Here is a 17,343-nt window from a genome sequence, read left to right as displayed (position 1 = left end):
ATCGGTCAAGAGGTCACTGATGTATTTTGTTCCTAAACCATTCAGAGCTTTATAGACCAGCAGCAGAACTTTAAAAAAGTTGTAATACAGCCTCAGACTTTATTAGTCAGCTTATAGTTAAAATTTTAAAATTATGAAACTGATTTCTTTTGTGTAACCAAATCATATGTAAGATAAGAAGGTATAAATGATACCATGTAATTATATACATCATCTAAGTAATGGCCCTAAGTTGTTATAGAAAGATAATAATTAATAAAAAACTCTTCCACTCTGTTTCTTTAATAAATGAAAAGTTACATTCCAATGAACAATGTATTCAAGGGACTTTTTTTCTATTGTGTCCTTTTTTTAAGCTCTTCACATCATCAGCATGTTATCCCAGTGTAACTAATCGACATCATAAATCAGAATACAACTTTTATTTCTGTCATCAGTCTGGATTCTGATGATGGCAGATATTAAACATCTTGCAGCTTATTTGCATTCATGATCAGTTAAACTAAGTTTAAAACTTCTTGCTTCAATGATGGTCTTTACAGTACTGCAGCTATTTTTGAAGTTCATCATTGTCGATTCTACGCCTCTTTAAAACTATCAAACCAGATTTCCCGACCACAACAATGTCATGTTTATGTAATCGTTGCCATGGCATTTTGTTTTCTCATTAATAGCAGAAAGTTATGAGGGGCTGAAATGTGAAGTCTTTAGCCATCCCTTTCTTTAAGACATTGTCAGGAGACATGAAGGTAAATACAGTATAACAGGTAAAAACAGAGTTTGTATCATCTTAATAAACTTTAAAGTCAGCAGCTAGCTACCTCGAAGGATGTTTTAAATCTCTTCTTTGTATGTAATTTTAAAATCTTTCCCCTGCTTACAAGTTAGCCAGCTAACACTGCATAAACAATCTGCTTAGAAATGACAAACTGATGGTGACTTTGAGCATCAAAAACTAACTTTCATTTTGACAGATTTTGTCTTCTGGTTTTAGATCGTATCGCTCTTCACTGCCTTCTTTCTAAAATGATTTCAGATCTTGCTAGATCTCAAAAAACATGAGACCTTCTGTCTTAAAACAAGTGACATGATGTTGAAGTTCATCCAAATTGTACATGATTTAATTACGTTTCCCTTGGCAACATGGATTTATTTAATTCAAATTATATCTTAGACTGTCGGCATTAAAAGAAACTGTTTCACCCTTTGAGTACAGCCATCTATGCTATGAGTTACTTTTCCACCTTCTGTCACTGTCCAACTGTCAGTGGAAAACACACATTTACAACATTTACCATTAAAAAGGTAGAAGACTTCTTATTGCAGGCATTTTAGTGCATAAAGTTTGTGCTGCTCTCCAAATTTAACATAATGCTGCTGTCCAAATGTGTCTACATAAAGAGAACATGTAGTCTCTCATTGTTCTCAACAAAAATATCAGTACTGTGAAAATACTGTGGAAGATGTGATTTCTTTGTCAGAGCTGTTCTCACATTACAAACTGGATAAAATGACATGGTTCTCCTTATCTGAGACTATAAATGACCCTATGTAGAAAACAACGGGATCTCTCATGTAGCCTGGCTCAAGCTGAATTTTTCTCTAAAATAATTCTAATAAAGTTGTGTATTATTTTTAACTCATTGTATTTTGTGCACAGATGTTACTAACATGCACTTAATCTCTAATGTAAAAGGGGCGCATCAATACTATGACTGTTGCAGTACAAACCTCTTTAGACCATTAATGTTAATTTTTTTTTATAATAAATGGGTTTTTCCAAAGACAACTTTTCCTACTTATTGCAGATCCCAGATTTAGACTCTCTGCGGAGTAGGCAGGTGATCCAGAAAGCAAAGAGCATTATTGGCCAATCAGATCATGTCCAAAGAGAAGTTTGCCTTGATGCCCTCTGGGAGGCGCTATCTCACTCCCAGCAGGAAAACAAATAGATGTGCTATTTCTGTTACTCCTCTCACTATCAGGCTTTTAAATGCTGGTGACAGAGCTTAGTGTGAGGTGTCACATGTGTTGTTTTTAGGTTTTTAGATATTTATCTCTAGTGTTGCACTTTGTAACTGATGGTGAAACTGCTGCACGTCATGGCTGGGTCTTCAGCTGTTGACGTTCTATCCTGAACACTGACTGATCCGTGTGTAACGTGGATTGTGTGGATTATGTCCCGTCCTTTGTTGCGACTCACGTGTGTAAAGTGAATTACCCCTTGGGGATAAATACAGTGTTCTGTATCTGACTCTGAATCTGAATCTAATATTTGTTGCTACAAAGTTCAGCAGGTTTCAGATATAATATTTAAAGTTTCAATACATGTGATGTTGTTAAAACTAAACTTTCAAAGGCCGACTGTCATTTGGGATTTATTGCATGATGTTAATTTCAAATATCGACAACAAAGACAGATGTATTAAAGTATAACTTATATCCAACAAAAGTAGTTTTAGTCATTTATTTTATTGTCGTCTTTAATATTATTACTTGTAATAAACAGCATTGTATGAAGTGCATCTAATTCCAGATTTTGCCCACTCTTAGTCCATTCTTAATAGAAATTTAAATGGTCAACAGGAAGAAATGTATATTTTAAGTGGAGTTAAAATACTTTTCTTTGTTTTCTGGTGAAGCCAGTTGCAGTTTGACCTCATGCATATCCTACTGAGCCATTAATGAACTAAACTAATCAAACACAATAGATTACACTTACCAGCAATGTCCCTCTGGTTCATCTGTAACAACATTAAATCACCTTAGAGGCGCTTTAAAAAAATATTTTTTGCTTCAATTTTGCTACCTTGCTTTTCCACAAACAAACTGAAATGTTTAATAAAATAAAAGGTGTGTTTTAATAGACTGTATTAGTAGACAAAGAAATGCATTTATTTTCTTTATGAGATTTTTGGCCCATGAGGTAAATGTGAAACTTTGAAGGAAATCTGACTTCTTGTGGTGATTGTTTTTATTTGTCTTTTATGTATTTATTTGTTTATTTGGTTGAATATTGGAAATTCAGAGTTATTAGCTACTGAACCTATAAGAGCAGACTGCAAGAAAGAAGTGGACCATCATTTTGCACCAAGTACGTTATGTTATTTGCTGACTTTTTGAAAAAACTACTGGCCTCATCAGCAGCAGTAAATTAATAAACTTGCCAAAGTAAACAAGTTAAGCTTCAGGTGAGCTTAAAGTTTGAGCTTTAAGTGTCACACAGACATTTCTTTTAGAACCTGACTAAAAGGACATTGCCATATATATGCTGAACCTATAACCTTCCCCAGAAGAGGTCACATGTGCAGTTCAAGAATTAAATATGTTTTTACTAATTCCCTTTATGATGATAGTCTCCATAAGCAACACATATTATCAGCTGAAAGAAGATGTAGAATGTACATTAAAGCTGTTCAGCTGTATATCAGTGACGCTACAAACTAAACTGTGCAGCTAAAGTAGAACAATCTATATGTGTAGCGTTGCCATGGTAATGGTTAGATGCATTCAGCCAGTGTTGCCATTAATACATAAATATGTTTGTTTGCTTGGTTGTGATTTCTTGCCAAATGCATTTGGCGCTTTGATGGTATAGGTAAGAAAACTGATGGACTTGTTGGTATTTCTTACACAGAATATTTAATTAATAACGTATCATTGACCATTTAATTTACACTTATTCAGTACCATGTTTAAATGCATGACATTTAATGGTCATTGGCTGTGGTTTTAAATGACCAGTTAATAATGGCAGAGTATAATATGACAGTTTCTGTGATCAAAAGTAAAATTAAATAATTTTTTTTTTCTTACCCAGTTTAAAGTTGCTTTTAAAACATCTTTAAAGCCCTCCATGATGTGATCATCCAGACAGAAGCAGGCACCACATGCAGTTGAGATGTTAAAGTTAAAGCCCCAAAACGAAACTTTGGGTGATTTATTCAGTGACAAGCTCCCTAACAATGGCTCATTCACCATCCATCTTACATCTCTTTGATGAATCAGCCATGGTGTGTGTTCAGAACAACCAGTGTGATGGTATCCAGTCCTGGCGAGTGACACGGTGCGTAAAGTGAAACTCAGCTGTTACGTGACATGGCATCCCAGAAGCAACGTTGTGAAGGGCAGTTTCTCAGCTTCGGGACACTGCTGGGCTATGATGACTCCACGAATGTAGATAATAAACTTTACAAGTCAAAATATTTTAAAGTCAGAATCGGACAAAGAAGATTTTTGAGATGTGAGATTGTGAGATGATGTGTTTAAAGAAAGCAAAAATATTTTACGAAACATTAACGTTTTACTTTCTGTTCTGTCAGGATGTTCCCTCACTGCTTCAATAATGTTGAGATAGGGACTCTGAAGACGCTTCATCACTCCATGAGACCTATTATCAAAAATTTTAAGTCCAGTTCTTGTGTCACCTGACATACCTCATCAGTTTTACCTGTTTGCCTTCAAAAATAGCCTCTTGCCAGCCATCTGTATAGTAAACTGTAAATGCTTCGGCTGAAGAGTCAGGTCTCTGGTGGATTTTCTTCTTTTTTTTTTTGTTGTTGTTGTTGTTTTTGTCCAATTGCTTAGAGACATCAAATTCAGATACTGTTCATCTGCTGTAGATGTAGTCCTGACATTTCCTCTTATCCTCCACTTATTTAGCTTAACTCACAATTTTAATGACACTGCTCACCGTTTCAACATATGACAAGTTTCATTTAATAGGTCTTTGGAAAACAGTGGAAACACTTTTTTATTACCATAAAACTATTTTATTTAAGTCATTTTGAATAGATGCAACTGAAGAATCTGGAAAAATCGACATGTTTTTGGGACAGACTGCCAGTAACAGAGCAAACAAGCTTTAAATCTTTAGAATGACAAGCATGTCAAGCATGACAGTAGTCTTTTAATAATATGTAGATAATAAGCTAAAGATAGGACAACCACAAATACATACAATGAAATTAATTATTACAGAATAACACTCAGCTGCATCTGCATGAAGGTTCTGTTGTTTCTGCTTCATCACTGTCATGAACTATTCTGACAATTCACACTTTTATCACATTTACGAGAAAAAAATTTGCTTTACAAAATGATTAAAACAGAAATCAGTGAAAATGTAAGTTGAATCAAAACTCCAAAACACTGAGCTCAACTTTGTCTGTCATCACAGTAAAATTTCACACCTGTATTTCCTTTTTTTGTTGTTGTTGTTGTATGTTTTGTTTTTTAATGAGAACAGAAATAAATATTTCTTTTGTGCATTCAATCCTCCCCAGAAGTATGACATCAATTTTTGAATATGTCCATATGAACCTAAAGAAAAACGGTTCTGTAGCCACTATGTCTTTGTTAGTTTAAATTATGCTAACAAGTATTAATTGTTGTAGAGAAATAACAAATAACCAAAAGGTAGAAAGTAGTTATTTACCTTCAACAGTAAACTGGAGAGTCCTTGTTCCTGCTGTTCTTCTTTGTGAATCAAACATTTCAAGTTTATATTCACCACTGTCACCACTGTTTATGTTATTGATCCTTAACGTTCCATTACTGGGAATAAAGAGAGATCTGTCTTTCATTTCATTTAATCTAATTTCATTATCTATCCATCTGAATATGTTCTTTGTTTCTTTTTTCCAGGCAAATTCAGGTATTTCTGAGGCGTCGTCCATCAGCCGGAAGACCACAGTTCCTCCCAAAGCTCCATAACACTGAGCTCCACTCTGTCTGCCATCACAGTAAGTTTCCACACCTGGATTTTTTTCAAACGGAAGAATAGTAAAAATTATTTATTTTTAGCTTTCAATTTTTCCACAGAAGCATGACAGCAGTCTTTTAATAATATGTAGATATTAAAATAAAAATGGTTTTGTAGCAACTATGTCCTTGTTAGTTTAAATTATGCTAACAAGTATTTATTGTTGTAGAGCTGAATGTTACGCAGGTCAATGATGGGGAATCAGAGTTCATCTTCTTGCACTACTTAAACTTTGGGCAGAGGTCTTATTCACAAAAGTCTTTTTAATTTCCCAGTAAGAAAACCACAAATGTAAATAATAAATTAATGAATACAGGATTTTATTCAGCTGCATCTGCATGAAGATTCTGTTGTTTATAAAATATCTAAACTGCAATAAAGGACTATTTTCTCTCCTGTCATGTTATTTATAAATTATTTATATTTTATTTTCTGTAGTTCTTGTAACTCTGGGATGCATCATATTAAGTTCTTCACTAGAAAATTTATGACCGAATCTTTCACAGAAAACCAAATGCATGAATGTGATGCATTTCCTTACAAACAAACCTTTACTCTTGTAAAGCTGAGTGATATACAGGACTGAGACTGAGCTCAGCTAACAGCAAGTTTCACCAAGAATATCTCAGGATCACAGCAAGAAAACCACAAGATTTAAATAAAATATACATTTTAAAAAAGCTTCAGCTTTAAGTTTCTGCTGGTGTTCCTTCTGCTTCACTATTGAGACACTTCAGAGACATTTTAAAGGTTATAAAAATCTGCACCTTTATGAGATGCTTATTTTTTAATTAGATAATGACTGAATCATAAATCTGTCAACCCTACCAATGAAATAAAATGTTGTTTGCATTAACCTCTTTTAAAAACTTTTATCTTTCTTTACTATCAATTTGACCATTTTGTGTCTGACTAAAAGATATAAACTGTTCAGTTAAGTCAAACACAAAATGTGCTTTTAATTCTGAACAATATAGTTTAATCATTTTTATATCTCACTCAGAGTAGGAGGATAAACACTGCCATGTAAGGCATTATAAATGGTACTGTGTTCTTGTCTAAGCTTTTTAACATTTATGGTTGTTGCAGACAGGAAGTGAGATTTTTAAAATAAGAATAAATTCATCACATGGCATGACAAACCAATTAATTATTATATTTTAGAAAATAACATTGATTTTATTCTACAGACCTGCTGATAAAAGTGAAAATATAGATATATAAAAAATAACCAAAAGGTAGAAAGTAGTTATTTACCTTCAACAGTAAACTGGAGAGTCCTTGTTCCTGCTGTTCTTCTTTGTGAATCAAACATTTCAAGTTTATATTCACCACTGTCACCCCTGTTTATGTTATTGATCCTTAACGTTCCATTACTGTGGCTAAAGAGAGATCTGTGTTTCATTTTATTTAATATAATTTTATTATCTATCCATCTGAGTATGTTCTGTCTTTCTTTTTTCCAGGCAAATTCAGGTATTTCTGAGGCGTCGTCCATCAGCCGGAAGACCACAGTTCCTCCCAAAGCTCCATAACACTGAGCTCCACTCTGTCTGCCATCACAGTAAGTTTCCACACCTGGATTTTATTTAAACGGAAGTAAAGTAAAACATATTTATTTTTAGCTTTCAATTTTTCCAAAGAAGCATGACAGCAGTCTTTTAATAATATGGAGATAAAAATGGTTTTGTAGCAACTATGTCTTTGTTAGTTTAAATTATGATAACAAGTATTTATTGTTGTAGAGCTGAATGTTAAATTCTAGATAAATAACAAATAACCAAAACAAACCTCATAGCTAACTTCATTATAACACACACGCAAAATAATTAGGAAGATGTCAGAAAATGGAGGGAATAAAATGAATCCAAGAAGCCTTGATGAGGTGAAAAATAATGAAGCGCTCACCGTGACAAACTCCAAGGAGCATCAGCAACAACCCAAGTACAGCTTCCATGTCTCTTTGCTGTTCAGTGTTTGTTGCTCAGCCAGATAACTTTATCACCGTACACTGTCTTACACTCAACAGTGTGAAGTGTCTTGTGTTACTGACAAGTCTCAGAAGATGTACTGTGCTGTATGTGGAAACTTGTAAAAGGAAGTAAACACACTGTGTTCAATACTCCACCCAAGAAGGTACCAGAGTAACTAAAGCATGGTATTCATTTCTGCTCTTTTTCAATCTGTCTCTCTATAATCATGCCTCTTGAGTTGTTTCTTTTTCCTTTTTATTTATTTATGTTTTTTAAGATTTTGTGTGTCTTGTGGGTTTCTTTTTAGGTGTAGCTGAACAGGAAGAGGATCAGAGGGAGAAGGGGTGACATCCTGCAAAAGGTTCTAGGACAGGGATCAAATCAGCTGGGGGGTGCTTCCGGGCTCTTGGGACACTGGGCCTACCGTCCAGGCCGCCCCGGATGGCTGGTGCCTGGCGGGGTCGGCGGCTGCTGATCGTGGCCTATTGTGCCCTGTGGCCATGGGGGCCTTCCTCTGCCACCCTCTGGGCGGATCCGGGTAGTCTTCGTGGTGGGGTGGCTTGGGTTCATGTTCTGGGATTGCTGTTGATCGCCGGGTCTCTGGGCCACCCTCATCTCCTTTCCCTCCATACAGGCATGGTCACATTTGCACGATCACACTGATTTGTGATCACTCCTCATTCCTCATACTCTGCATGCTGACACAGTCACTGAGTTGTCCAGTGGGTTTTACATTAAGAGCTACTTCATGTTAATGTCACAAAACACAACGTTTTCCTGATTTACTCAGTGACAAGCTCCCTAACAATGGCTCATTCACCATCCATCTTACATCTCTTTGATGAATCAGCCATGGTGTGTGTTCAGAACAACCAGTGTGATGGTATCCAGTCCTGGCGAGTGACACGGTGCGTAAAGTGAAACTCAGCTGTTACGTGACATGGCATCCCAGATGCAACGTTGTGAAGGGCAGTTTCTCAGCTTTGGGACACTGCTAGGCCACGATGGCTCCACGAATGTAGATAATAAACTTTACTTTAAAACAAGTCAAAATATTTTAAAGTCAGAAAGTTACATGGTGCTGCACTAAAAATCGGACAAAGAAGATTTTTGAGATGTGAGATTGTGAGATGATGTGTTTAAAGAAAACAAAGATATGTTACGAAACATTAATGTTTTACTTTCTGTTCTCTGTCAGGATATTCCCTCACTGCTTCAATAATGTTGAGATAGGGACTCTGGAGATGCTTCATCACTCCATGAGACCTGTTATTAAAGATCTTAAGTCCAGTTCTTGTGTCACATGGCATACCTCATCATTTTTACCTGCTTGCCTTCAAAAAATAGCCTCTTGCCAGCCATCTGTATAGTGAATTGTTGACGGTTTAGCTGAAGAGTCAGGTCTCTGGTGGATTTTCTTTGAATGTTTCTTCAAATGCTTAGGAACACCAAATTCAGATAATGTTCATCTGCTGTAGATGTAGTCCTGACATTTCCTTTTTTATCCTCCACTCATTTAGCTTACTCACTATTTCAATGACACTGCTCACCGTTCCGACGGATGGCAAGTTTTCATTTAATATGTCTTTGGGAAACACTGGAAACACTATTTTATTACCATAGAAGTGTTTTATTGTTTTAGTTGATAAATATGAAGCCTGAGAGCAAATAAAACAATAATTTATGTGCAGACTGATTATTATTATCATCAGAAGTTGTTTTCATGACTTTCTCACTCACCGCAGGTAGATATGTCCTCCTCTTTGGAGACAGAACTGACTTGATTCCTGACTGAACAGACCAGACGTCCTGAGACATTTTGTTTCAGAGTGATGACGTTTGTCTCATTGTTTCCAGAGAGGAGCTCAGTGTCTCTCAGTGTGTGTCCATCCAGAGTCCAGCTGTACTGAAGACTGCCCCCTCCATTAGGGGAGCAGGACACCTTCATCTCTCCCTGAGACAGACACTCAGAGACCAGCTGGACAGAGGACACAGGAGCTGAGAGAAACACACGGATGGCTTTTAATATTGGAAATAAACCTGTGTAATTATTTAAATGAAGGATCAGGGAGGCTCAGAATACCAGTATGTACAGAACATGATGTTATATAGACCATCAGCACAATGTGGGATTTACATCTAATAATGTCTAAATTCTTTAGGTAGAAAGTAGTTATTTACCTTGAACAGTAAACTGGAGAGTCCTTGTTCCTGCTGTTCTTCTTTGTGAATCAAACATTTCAAGTTTATATTCACCACTGTCACCCCTGTTTATGTTATTGATCCTTAACGTTCCATTACTGGGAATAAAGAGAGACCTGTCTTTCATTACATTTAATCTAATTTTATTATCTATCCATCTAAATATGTTCTTTGTTTCTTTTTTCCAGGCAAATTCAGGTATTTCTGAGGCGTCGTCCATCAGCCGGAAGACCACAGTTCCTCCCAAAGCTCCATAACACTGAGCTCCACTCTGTCTGCCATCACAGTAAGTTTCCACACCTGGATTTTTTTCAAACGGAAGAAAAGTAAAACATATTTATTTTTAGCTTTCAATTTTTCCACAGAAGCATGACAGCAGTCTTTTAATAATATGTAGATATTAAACTAAAAATGGTTTTGTAGCAACTATGTCTTTGTTAGTTTAAATTATGCTAACAAGTATTTATTGTTGTAGAGCTGAATGTTACGCAGGTCAATGATGGGGAATCAGAGTTCATCTTCTTGCACTACTTAAACTTTGAGCAGAGGTCTTATTCACAAAAGTCTTTTTAATTTCCCAGTAAGAAAACCACAAATGTAAATAATAAAATTAATGAATACAGAATTTTATTCAGCTGCATCTGCATGAAGATTCTGTTGTTTATAAAATATCTAAACTGCAATAAAGGACTATTTTCTCTCCTGCCATGTTATTTATAAATTATTTGTATTTTATCTTCTGTAGTTCTTGTAACTCTGGGATGCATCATATTAAGTTCTTCACTAGAAAATTTATGACAGAATCTTTCACAGAAAACCAAATGCATGAATGTGATGCATTTCCTTACAAACAAACCTTTACTCTTGTAAAGCTGAGTGATATACAGGACTGAGACTGAGCTCAGCTAACAGCAAGTTTCACCAAGAATATCTCAGGATCACAGCAAAAAAAACCACAAGATTTAAATAAAATATACATTTTAAAAAAGCTTCAGCTTTAAGTTTCTGCTGGTGTTCCTTCTGCTTCACTATTGAGACACTTCAGAGACATTTTAAAGGTTATAAAAATCTGCACCTTTATGAGATGCTTATTTTTTAATTAGATAATGACTGAATCATAAATCTGTCAACCCTACCAATAAAATAAAATGTTGTTTGCATTAACCTCTTTTAAAAACTTTTATCTTTCTTTACTATCAATTTGACCATTTTGTGTCTGACTAAAAGATATAAATTGTTCAGTTAAGTCAAACACAAAATGTGCTTTTAATTCTGAACAATATAGTTAAATCATTTTTATCTCTCACTCAGAGTAGGAGGATAAACACTGCCATGTAAGGCATTATAAATGGTACTGTGTTCTTGTCTAAGCTTTTTAACATTTATGGTTGTTGCAGACAGGAAGTGAGATTTTTAAAATAAGAATAAATTCATCACATGGCATGAAAAACCAATTAATTATTATATTTTAGAAAATAACATTGATTTTATTCTACAGACCTGCTGATAAAAGTGAAAAATATAGATATATAAAAAATAACCAAAAGGTAGAAAGTAGTTATTTACCTTCAATAGTAAACTGGAGAGTCCTTGTTCCTGCTGTTCTTCTTTGTGAATCAAACATTTCAAGTTTATATTCACCACTGTCACCCCTGTTTATGTTATTGATCCTTAACGTTCCATTACTGGGAATAAAGAGAGATCTGTCTTTCATTACATTTAATCTAATTTTATTATCTATCCATCTAAATATGTTCGTTTCTTTTTTCCAGACAAATCCAGGTATTTCTGAGGCGTCGTCCATCAGCCGGAAAACCACAGTTCCTCCCAAAGCTCCATAACACTGAGCTCCACTCTGTCTGCCATCACAGTAAGTTTCCACACCTGGATTTTATTTCAAACGAAAGAATAGTAAAAATTATTTACTTTTAGCTTTCAATTTTTCCACAGAAGCATGACAGCAGTCTTTTAATAATATGTAGATATTAAACTAAAAATGGTTTTGTAGCAACTATGTCTTTGTTAGTTTAAATTATGCTAACAAGTATTTATTGTTGTAGAGCTGAATGTTAAATGTTAGAGAAATAACAAATAACCAAAACAAAACCTCATAGCTAACTGTATTATAACACAAACTCAATAATTAGGACGATGTCAGAAAATGGAGGGAATAAAGTGAATCCAAGAAGCCTTGATGAGGTGAAAAATAATGAAGCGCTCACCGTGACAGACTCCAAGGAGCATCAGCAACAACCCAAGTACAGCTTCCATGTCTCTTTGCTGTTCAGTGTTTGTTGCTCAGCCAGATAACTTTATCACCGTACACTATCTTACACTCAACAGTGTGAAGTGTCTTGTGTTACTGACAAGCCTCAGAAGATGTACTGTGCATGCTGTATGTGGAAACTTGTAAAAGGAAGTTAACACGCTGCAGTGTCGCAATCGAAAAAACACTCTTAACTGATGGTCTGTAGGGGTATTTATTCCTTCCAAACTTTCTTGAACCAATCATAAACCAACGTAAGAGCTAAACAAAATAAAGAACACAAAAAGGTACATCACATTTCTGTATGGCGTTATTTCCGCCATGTAGTCATTAAATTGACCTTGTTGCCACTCTCAACTTGTGCTAAGGCTGGTACTGTGCTTTTTACTATACTCATTACTGTATTAGCTCCGTGAAACACGTTTACGTTTCGTTTGCCGTCATTTTTTACACCGTCAATTGCTGTTAACATGAGATACGACCCTTTCTCAAAATAAGACATTTCCGAGTTTACAGGAAGTTGCAGAATAAAATATATGAATGCTACAACCGCAATTTAAGATCGGGTTGCTTTTTAGTATTTGCTGGACAGGAAAAGGATCAGAAAGAGAAGGGGGGTGGTTTCTGGGCTCTTGGGGTTCTGGGCCCATCGCTTTGGCCCGCAGCGGCTTGTGCCCTGTGACCATGGGGGCTCCGGCTGGGGCTTTCCTCTGCCGCTCTTTGGGTGAGTCCGAGGTAGTCTTTGTGGTGGGGTGGCTTGGGTTCATGTTCTGGGATTGCTGCTGATTGTCCAGTGGGTTTTACACTTAAACTTTTGTTTAGGTTTTTTTTGTGTGTGTTTCTGGTACTTTGGTTGTTTACATACATGTTTTTTTTTACTCTTTCTCACAAGAGGTATTAATGATGTTTCATTTCTGCAGTTAATCTAAGTATTTCTGAGGTGCTAAAAAGGGGGAGACCACAGTTTCAGTATTTCCCATGAAAAAAACAAACAAACAGAAAACAATACATTACTTAATCCAAAAATAATACTGTATTGACATCAGTTGGTTTTCTTCATGCTGAATTCAGCATGTTTTCATGGTTATGGCAGTGAAATAAAGGTTAGCAGTGTGCAAAAGGCACATACAAAAAGCCTCAGTGGTGGAAGCCACATTTACTGTGTGAAACTCAATTACAACGCTGTGGTTTATCATTAGAATGCTGCAGGTTTTGAAAATAATGTAGTCCAAGAATTTTACACTAATTGTGTGACTGATGAAACATGAACGTCACAAACTGGAAATGTGTGACTATGTCTGTTCTTGTGTCACTCTGGCTGCACTGGAGGAAACAGGAAATCTCCTCAGCAAATGATCAAAAAAGCAAAGAGGGTCACTGGTTCTCATCTCCTCCAGACTGGAGGATATTTACAGGACTCATTGCACCCATAGGCCATTGCCATCATCGAAAGCTCCTCACACACTGGCCATAACCTGTTTCCTCTCTACATCTGGTGAACTTGAGGCTAACACCTCTAGATTGAGAAACAGCTTCTTTCACAGTCATTTCAATGCAGCCATGTAAACACGAATTTCACAAGGGAGACTTTTCATGCTGTTAGGCAAAAAATGATTTAGTCAGCCACCAATTGTGCAAGTTCTCCCACTTAAAAATATGAGAGAGGCCTGTAATTTTCATCGTAGGTATACTTCAACTACGAGAGACTAAATGAGAAAAAAAATCCAGAAAATCACATTTATCAACTACCACTGTAGTTGATATGATATGAAATATCAGGCAGAGAAAAAACGTCATTCTATTCTTTTCTGTGCATCTCTCTGTATGATTAGGTTTTCACAGCTTAGTTATTTAACAGCAGCTGTCAGAAACCTTTAACATGGCACGTGTGCTCAACACTCAGGTGTGAAATGTTTTCAGTTACTAACCAACCTTGAAAACAAGACACACTGTGGGTGAAGACCTTTAAAAAAAGAAATGAACACAACATGATTTGATGCAGTTTGTTGAGTTTGACACAACACATGTACACACTGTCAGGGAAAATGGCAGGAAATCTTTATAGTTTTTGTGATTGTAGTAAGACAAATGCAGTAGGGTCATTGGCTAGAAGGATACTATGCTATAAACAAACAAAGGGAGACTAGATGGTCCTCTCAGAAGCTGACACAAAGACCCAGAATTACCATTTTTATTTAGTACATGTAATACACATAGATACACATCACTGTAGTTCATAGGTAACATACTGTATCACACGCTTTTTTGATGTTTCTGTTTTGTTTTTTGTTGTTTTTTTATTTTATCCTTTCAATAAAGACATTTTACCCGTCTGTTTTGATACATTATGTATTAGACTAATTCAGTAAACATGTTACAGTACTTCTGACAATAATACAACCGTTCTTTACCACCAGTTAATTCTACCATGAACTGAGACTTTTAACCAGAATTGTGTCTCTTTTTTAACTTGTAGTTACACAAGCATTAACTTTACATACATAATTTCCAATTCACAGCTTCTGATTAGCGTCTAAAAGGGATGTACGGTACATAAAGGGGAAATTCCACTGCTTTTTGAGCGTTTTAACCAATGTAGGTATTGTTTAAAAACATAACTACAACTTGTAAAAGAGACTATTAAAATCTGATCTGAATTAAAATAGAGTAGAAACTTTATTGTTGCTGTACAGGCATACAATTTCTATTTTGACTCAGTTTTATCAAGTCGATTAGATACACAACTTATACACAAGTAATAAAATCTATGGCAATTTGAAACAGCAGTTCACACAAGAATCAAGGCAAGAAAATATAAATGGTGTAGAATTTTCATCACACCTGCTCACATGCACTAAATGTTGAGGAATGATTATCAGGTTACATAACTACAGCATAAATGGTGGCATGAGATTAATTATTTATGTAATTTGATGTTTTAACAGAAAAGAGTCATTTTCTCAAAATGACCACATAGTTAATTTTCACCTAGTTTTCTCCCCCTGTTAGAAACAGCAGGAGGTAAATAAAGCTCATGTCAAATGTCATTTTTAAACAAGCCAGATAAACCATCATAGGAGGTTGGATGGTATGTTATGTGCCATTATGTTCCATTAATCATTCGCTTTCAGTGAAATGATGTTTGAGGCCATCATGTGGCAACTGTTGAGTTAATAACAAGATGTCACTTTACCAAACGATTTTTGTAACTTTCTGTTTAAGTCTATGCAAAAATATCATTTTGTTGTGGTTGGTAATCGATCAGTTTGGACTAAAACACATTCCTTTTACAACACAACTCATGGACGATATTTTTATCCTTCTGATGATGTTGCTGCCTCAACCACAAGAGGTTGAAAATTCCCTGAACACTGTTACCAGCGGTTTTGCCTGATGACACAAATAACCTATGAGGTGAGTAAAAAGACTCTAGAATTGAACTGTTGAAATATTTAATATTTAGTGCTTTGAAGATTTGTTTACATCTCTGTTAAAATAGAAATTTCTGCATTGGAAAATAATAATATGACACTGCAGTGTGTATATAGGAAAAAAAAGCAAAATATATATTTTTCTCAAATTTTCTTTGACTTAATTAAATTGCTAAAAATAAATATACTGTTAAACTGTTATCAAAACAACTATAATGCCACTTTTTTATACAAATAATTATAATACAACTTTATTTTGTTGTAGGACAGCTAAGAGGAGCTATGGATACAGTTGGAGATTAATTTAATAAATTAAAGAGTTAGTTCAATTTTAATATGTTGGCATTAAAATGAAAACTAATTATCTATTTTGGGAATAGATTAACCAGCATAAATAAGTAACACTTTTAGAAATAAATAAATAAAAAATGTCTGAAATAAAATTCCTTTGAGTAATAATAGATAAAAAAAATTGAGCTAGAAAAAAAATATGAACTATATTAATTTAAAAACATCTGAATCAATTTAAGTTTTTTATAAAAGTAAAGATTTTTTATAATCAGTCACTACTGTATACATCGTATTGTAATAAAATGCAAAAAACTTCTGTTGACTCTGTGTCCTGTTTTGCACGCTGGTTTGCTGCACAATGCTAAGACAGGTCATATATGATCACGTGTGGAGGTTTCATAGATGTGACTGATATGTGCATTGTAGAATGTAATAAAATTGCAAGCGTTAGAATAAAGCCCCTCCATTCATAAACAAAGTGCTCCAGTTTGGGACCCCTCAGCTGCTACCTAAGAACAACAAGCAGAACTTGATCTGTGTTTTCAAGTTTTCTACCTCTGTCTCCTCTCTTGGTTTCCCAAAACTTGCCTCCGTTGCTGTTCACCGCCCCCTCCCTCCACCCACAGCTCAGTCAGCTTCAGCAGGACCGGACCAATGGCACTCTCCTCTGTGTGAGTCTGTTAGGGAAGGAGTGCATGTCTGCATGACTCTATTGGAAGCATTCTTTTAGAACTTACACCACTCTTTCTGAGTGCTGGGTAAGGCTCTCTGTGAGAGAGGAGAGAGAGACCCTTTGGTGTTGTGATTTGACTAAACAATTTGCCCGACTGGGTACCTCCTCCCAACGGACTCCTGGGACAGCAGAGATTAACCCCAGACTCTGAACATCTGAGGGATCTGTACATTTGAGGCAGCAGCCCCTGTAGAGACAACCAGCCTGAAATTTCATCTCTGATTCTCCCCCTCCTGCAGAGAGAGAAGACTCGTCTGAAGGTAAGAGATGTTTCATTTCTGTCACTGCCAACAATTTTAATGTTAGTCTTGGTTGTTTGGCAGCTGTTTGCAGATGTGAGTGTGCTGCACAAAGCTGTTTAAGTTCACCCAGCCTGCATGGGAAGAGCTCTGTAACAGATTCAATTTCATGGCCATCTAACACAGAAGATTCACCTTATCCTGCTCACACTGGACCTGACCGTATGACTTCTTAAATTTAAACAAACCAGACTTTGGTTGCTGAGAGCAACCATAAACTCTTTTTTGTTGTATAAATTTGTCACTATTGTTATGTGTCTCTGTTGGTGGTGTTTGTTACCCGCATACTCAAGTGTGTACACACAAGCATTACAAGTGTGACAATTCTTCCTCGTTTTGTACTGCTTTCTGTAGCTGTGATCTTTCAGACTTGTTAAGTGTTAG

At 35.7% G+C, this 17,343-nt stretch overlaps 2 protein-coding genes across 18 annotated transcripts in view; one reads left to right on the top strand and one right to left on the bottom strand.

The window, feature by feature from the left end:
* The window catches only part of LOC121643214 (matrix-remodeling-associated protein 5), a 39,464-nt gene extending 27,157 nt beyond the window's left edge, over positions 1-12,307 (bottom strand). For 14 of the 17 annotated variants that reach the window (XM_041990507.1, XM_041990508.1, XM_041990510.1 and 11 more), the window contains exons 1-6: positions 12,162-12,307; positions 11,506-11,823; positions 9,919-10,239; positions 9,478-9,735; positions 7,022-7,342; positions 5,438-5,758 (exon numbers count right to left, since the gene is read on the bottom strand). In XM_041990507.1, the coding sequence (XP_041846441.1) occupies positions 5,438-5,758; positions 7,022-7,342; positions 9,478-9,735; positions 9,919-10,239; positions 11,506-11,823; positions 12,162-12,210 (1,588 nt within the window). In that variant the 5' untranslated portion in view covers positions 12,211-12,307. The remainder of the gene's footprint in view (positions 1-5,437; positions 5,759-7,021; positions 7,343-9,477; positions 9,736-9,918; positions 10,240-11,505; positions 11,824-12,161) is intronic. The other 3 variants (XM_041990519.1, XM_041990509.1, XM_041990512.1) reach the window with 3 other exon arrangements.
* Positions 12,308-16,574: 4,267 nt separating this feature from the next.
* The window catches only part of LOC121642791 (platelet-derived growth factor receptor beta-like), an 11,936-nt gene continuing 11,167 nt past the window's right edge, over positions 16,575-17,343 (top strand). The window contains exon 1 of the mRNA XM_041989741.1: positions 16,575-16,920. The gene's annotated coding sequence lies outside the window, so the exon portion shown is untranslated. The remainder of the gene's footprint in view (positions 16,921-17,343) is intronic.

This window comes from Melanotaenia boesemani, chromosome 7 (genome assembly GCF_017639745.1).
Source record: "Melanotaenia boesemani isolate fMelBoe1 chromosome 7, fMelBoe1.pri, whole genome shotgun sequence".
Taxonomy (NCBI): domain Eukaryota; kingdom Metazoa; phylum Chordata; class Actinopteri; order Atheriniformes; family Melanotaeniidae; genus Melanotaenia; species Melanotaenia boesemani.
The sequence above is the reverse complement of the archived record's forward strand: the minus strand, read 5'-3'. Positions and strand labels throughout refer to the sequence as shown.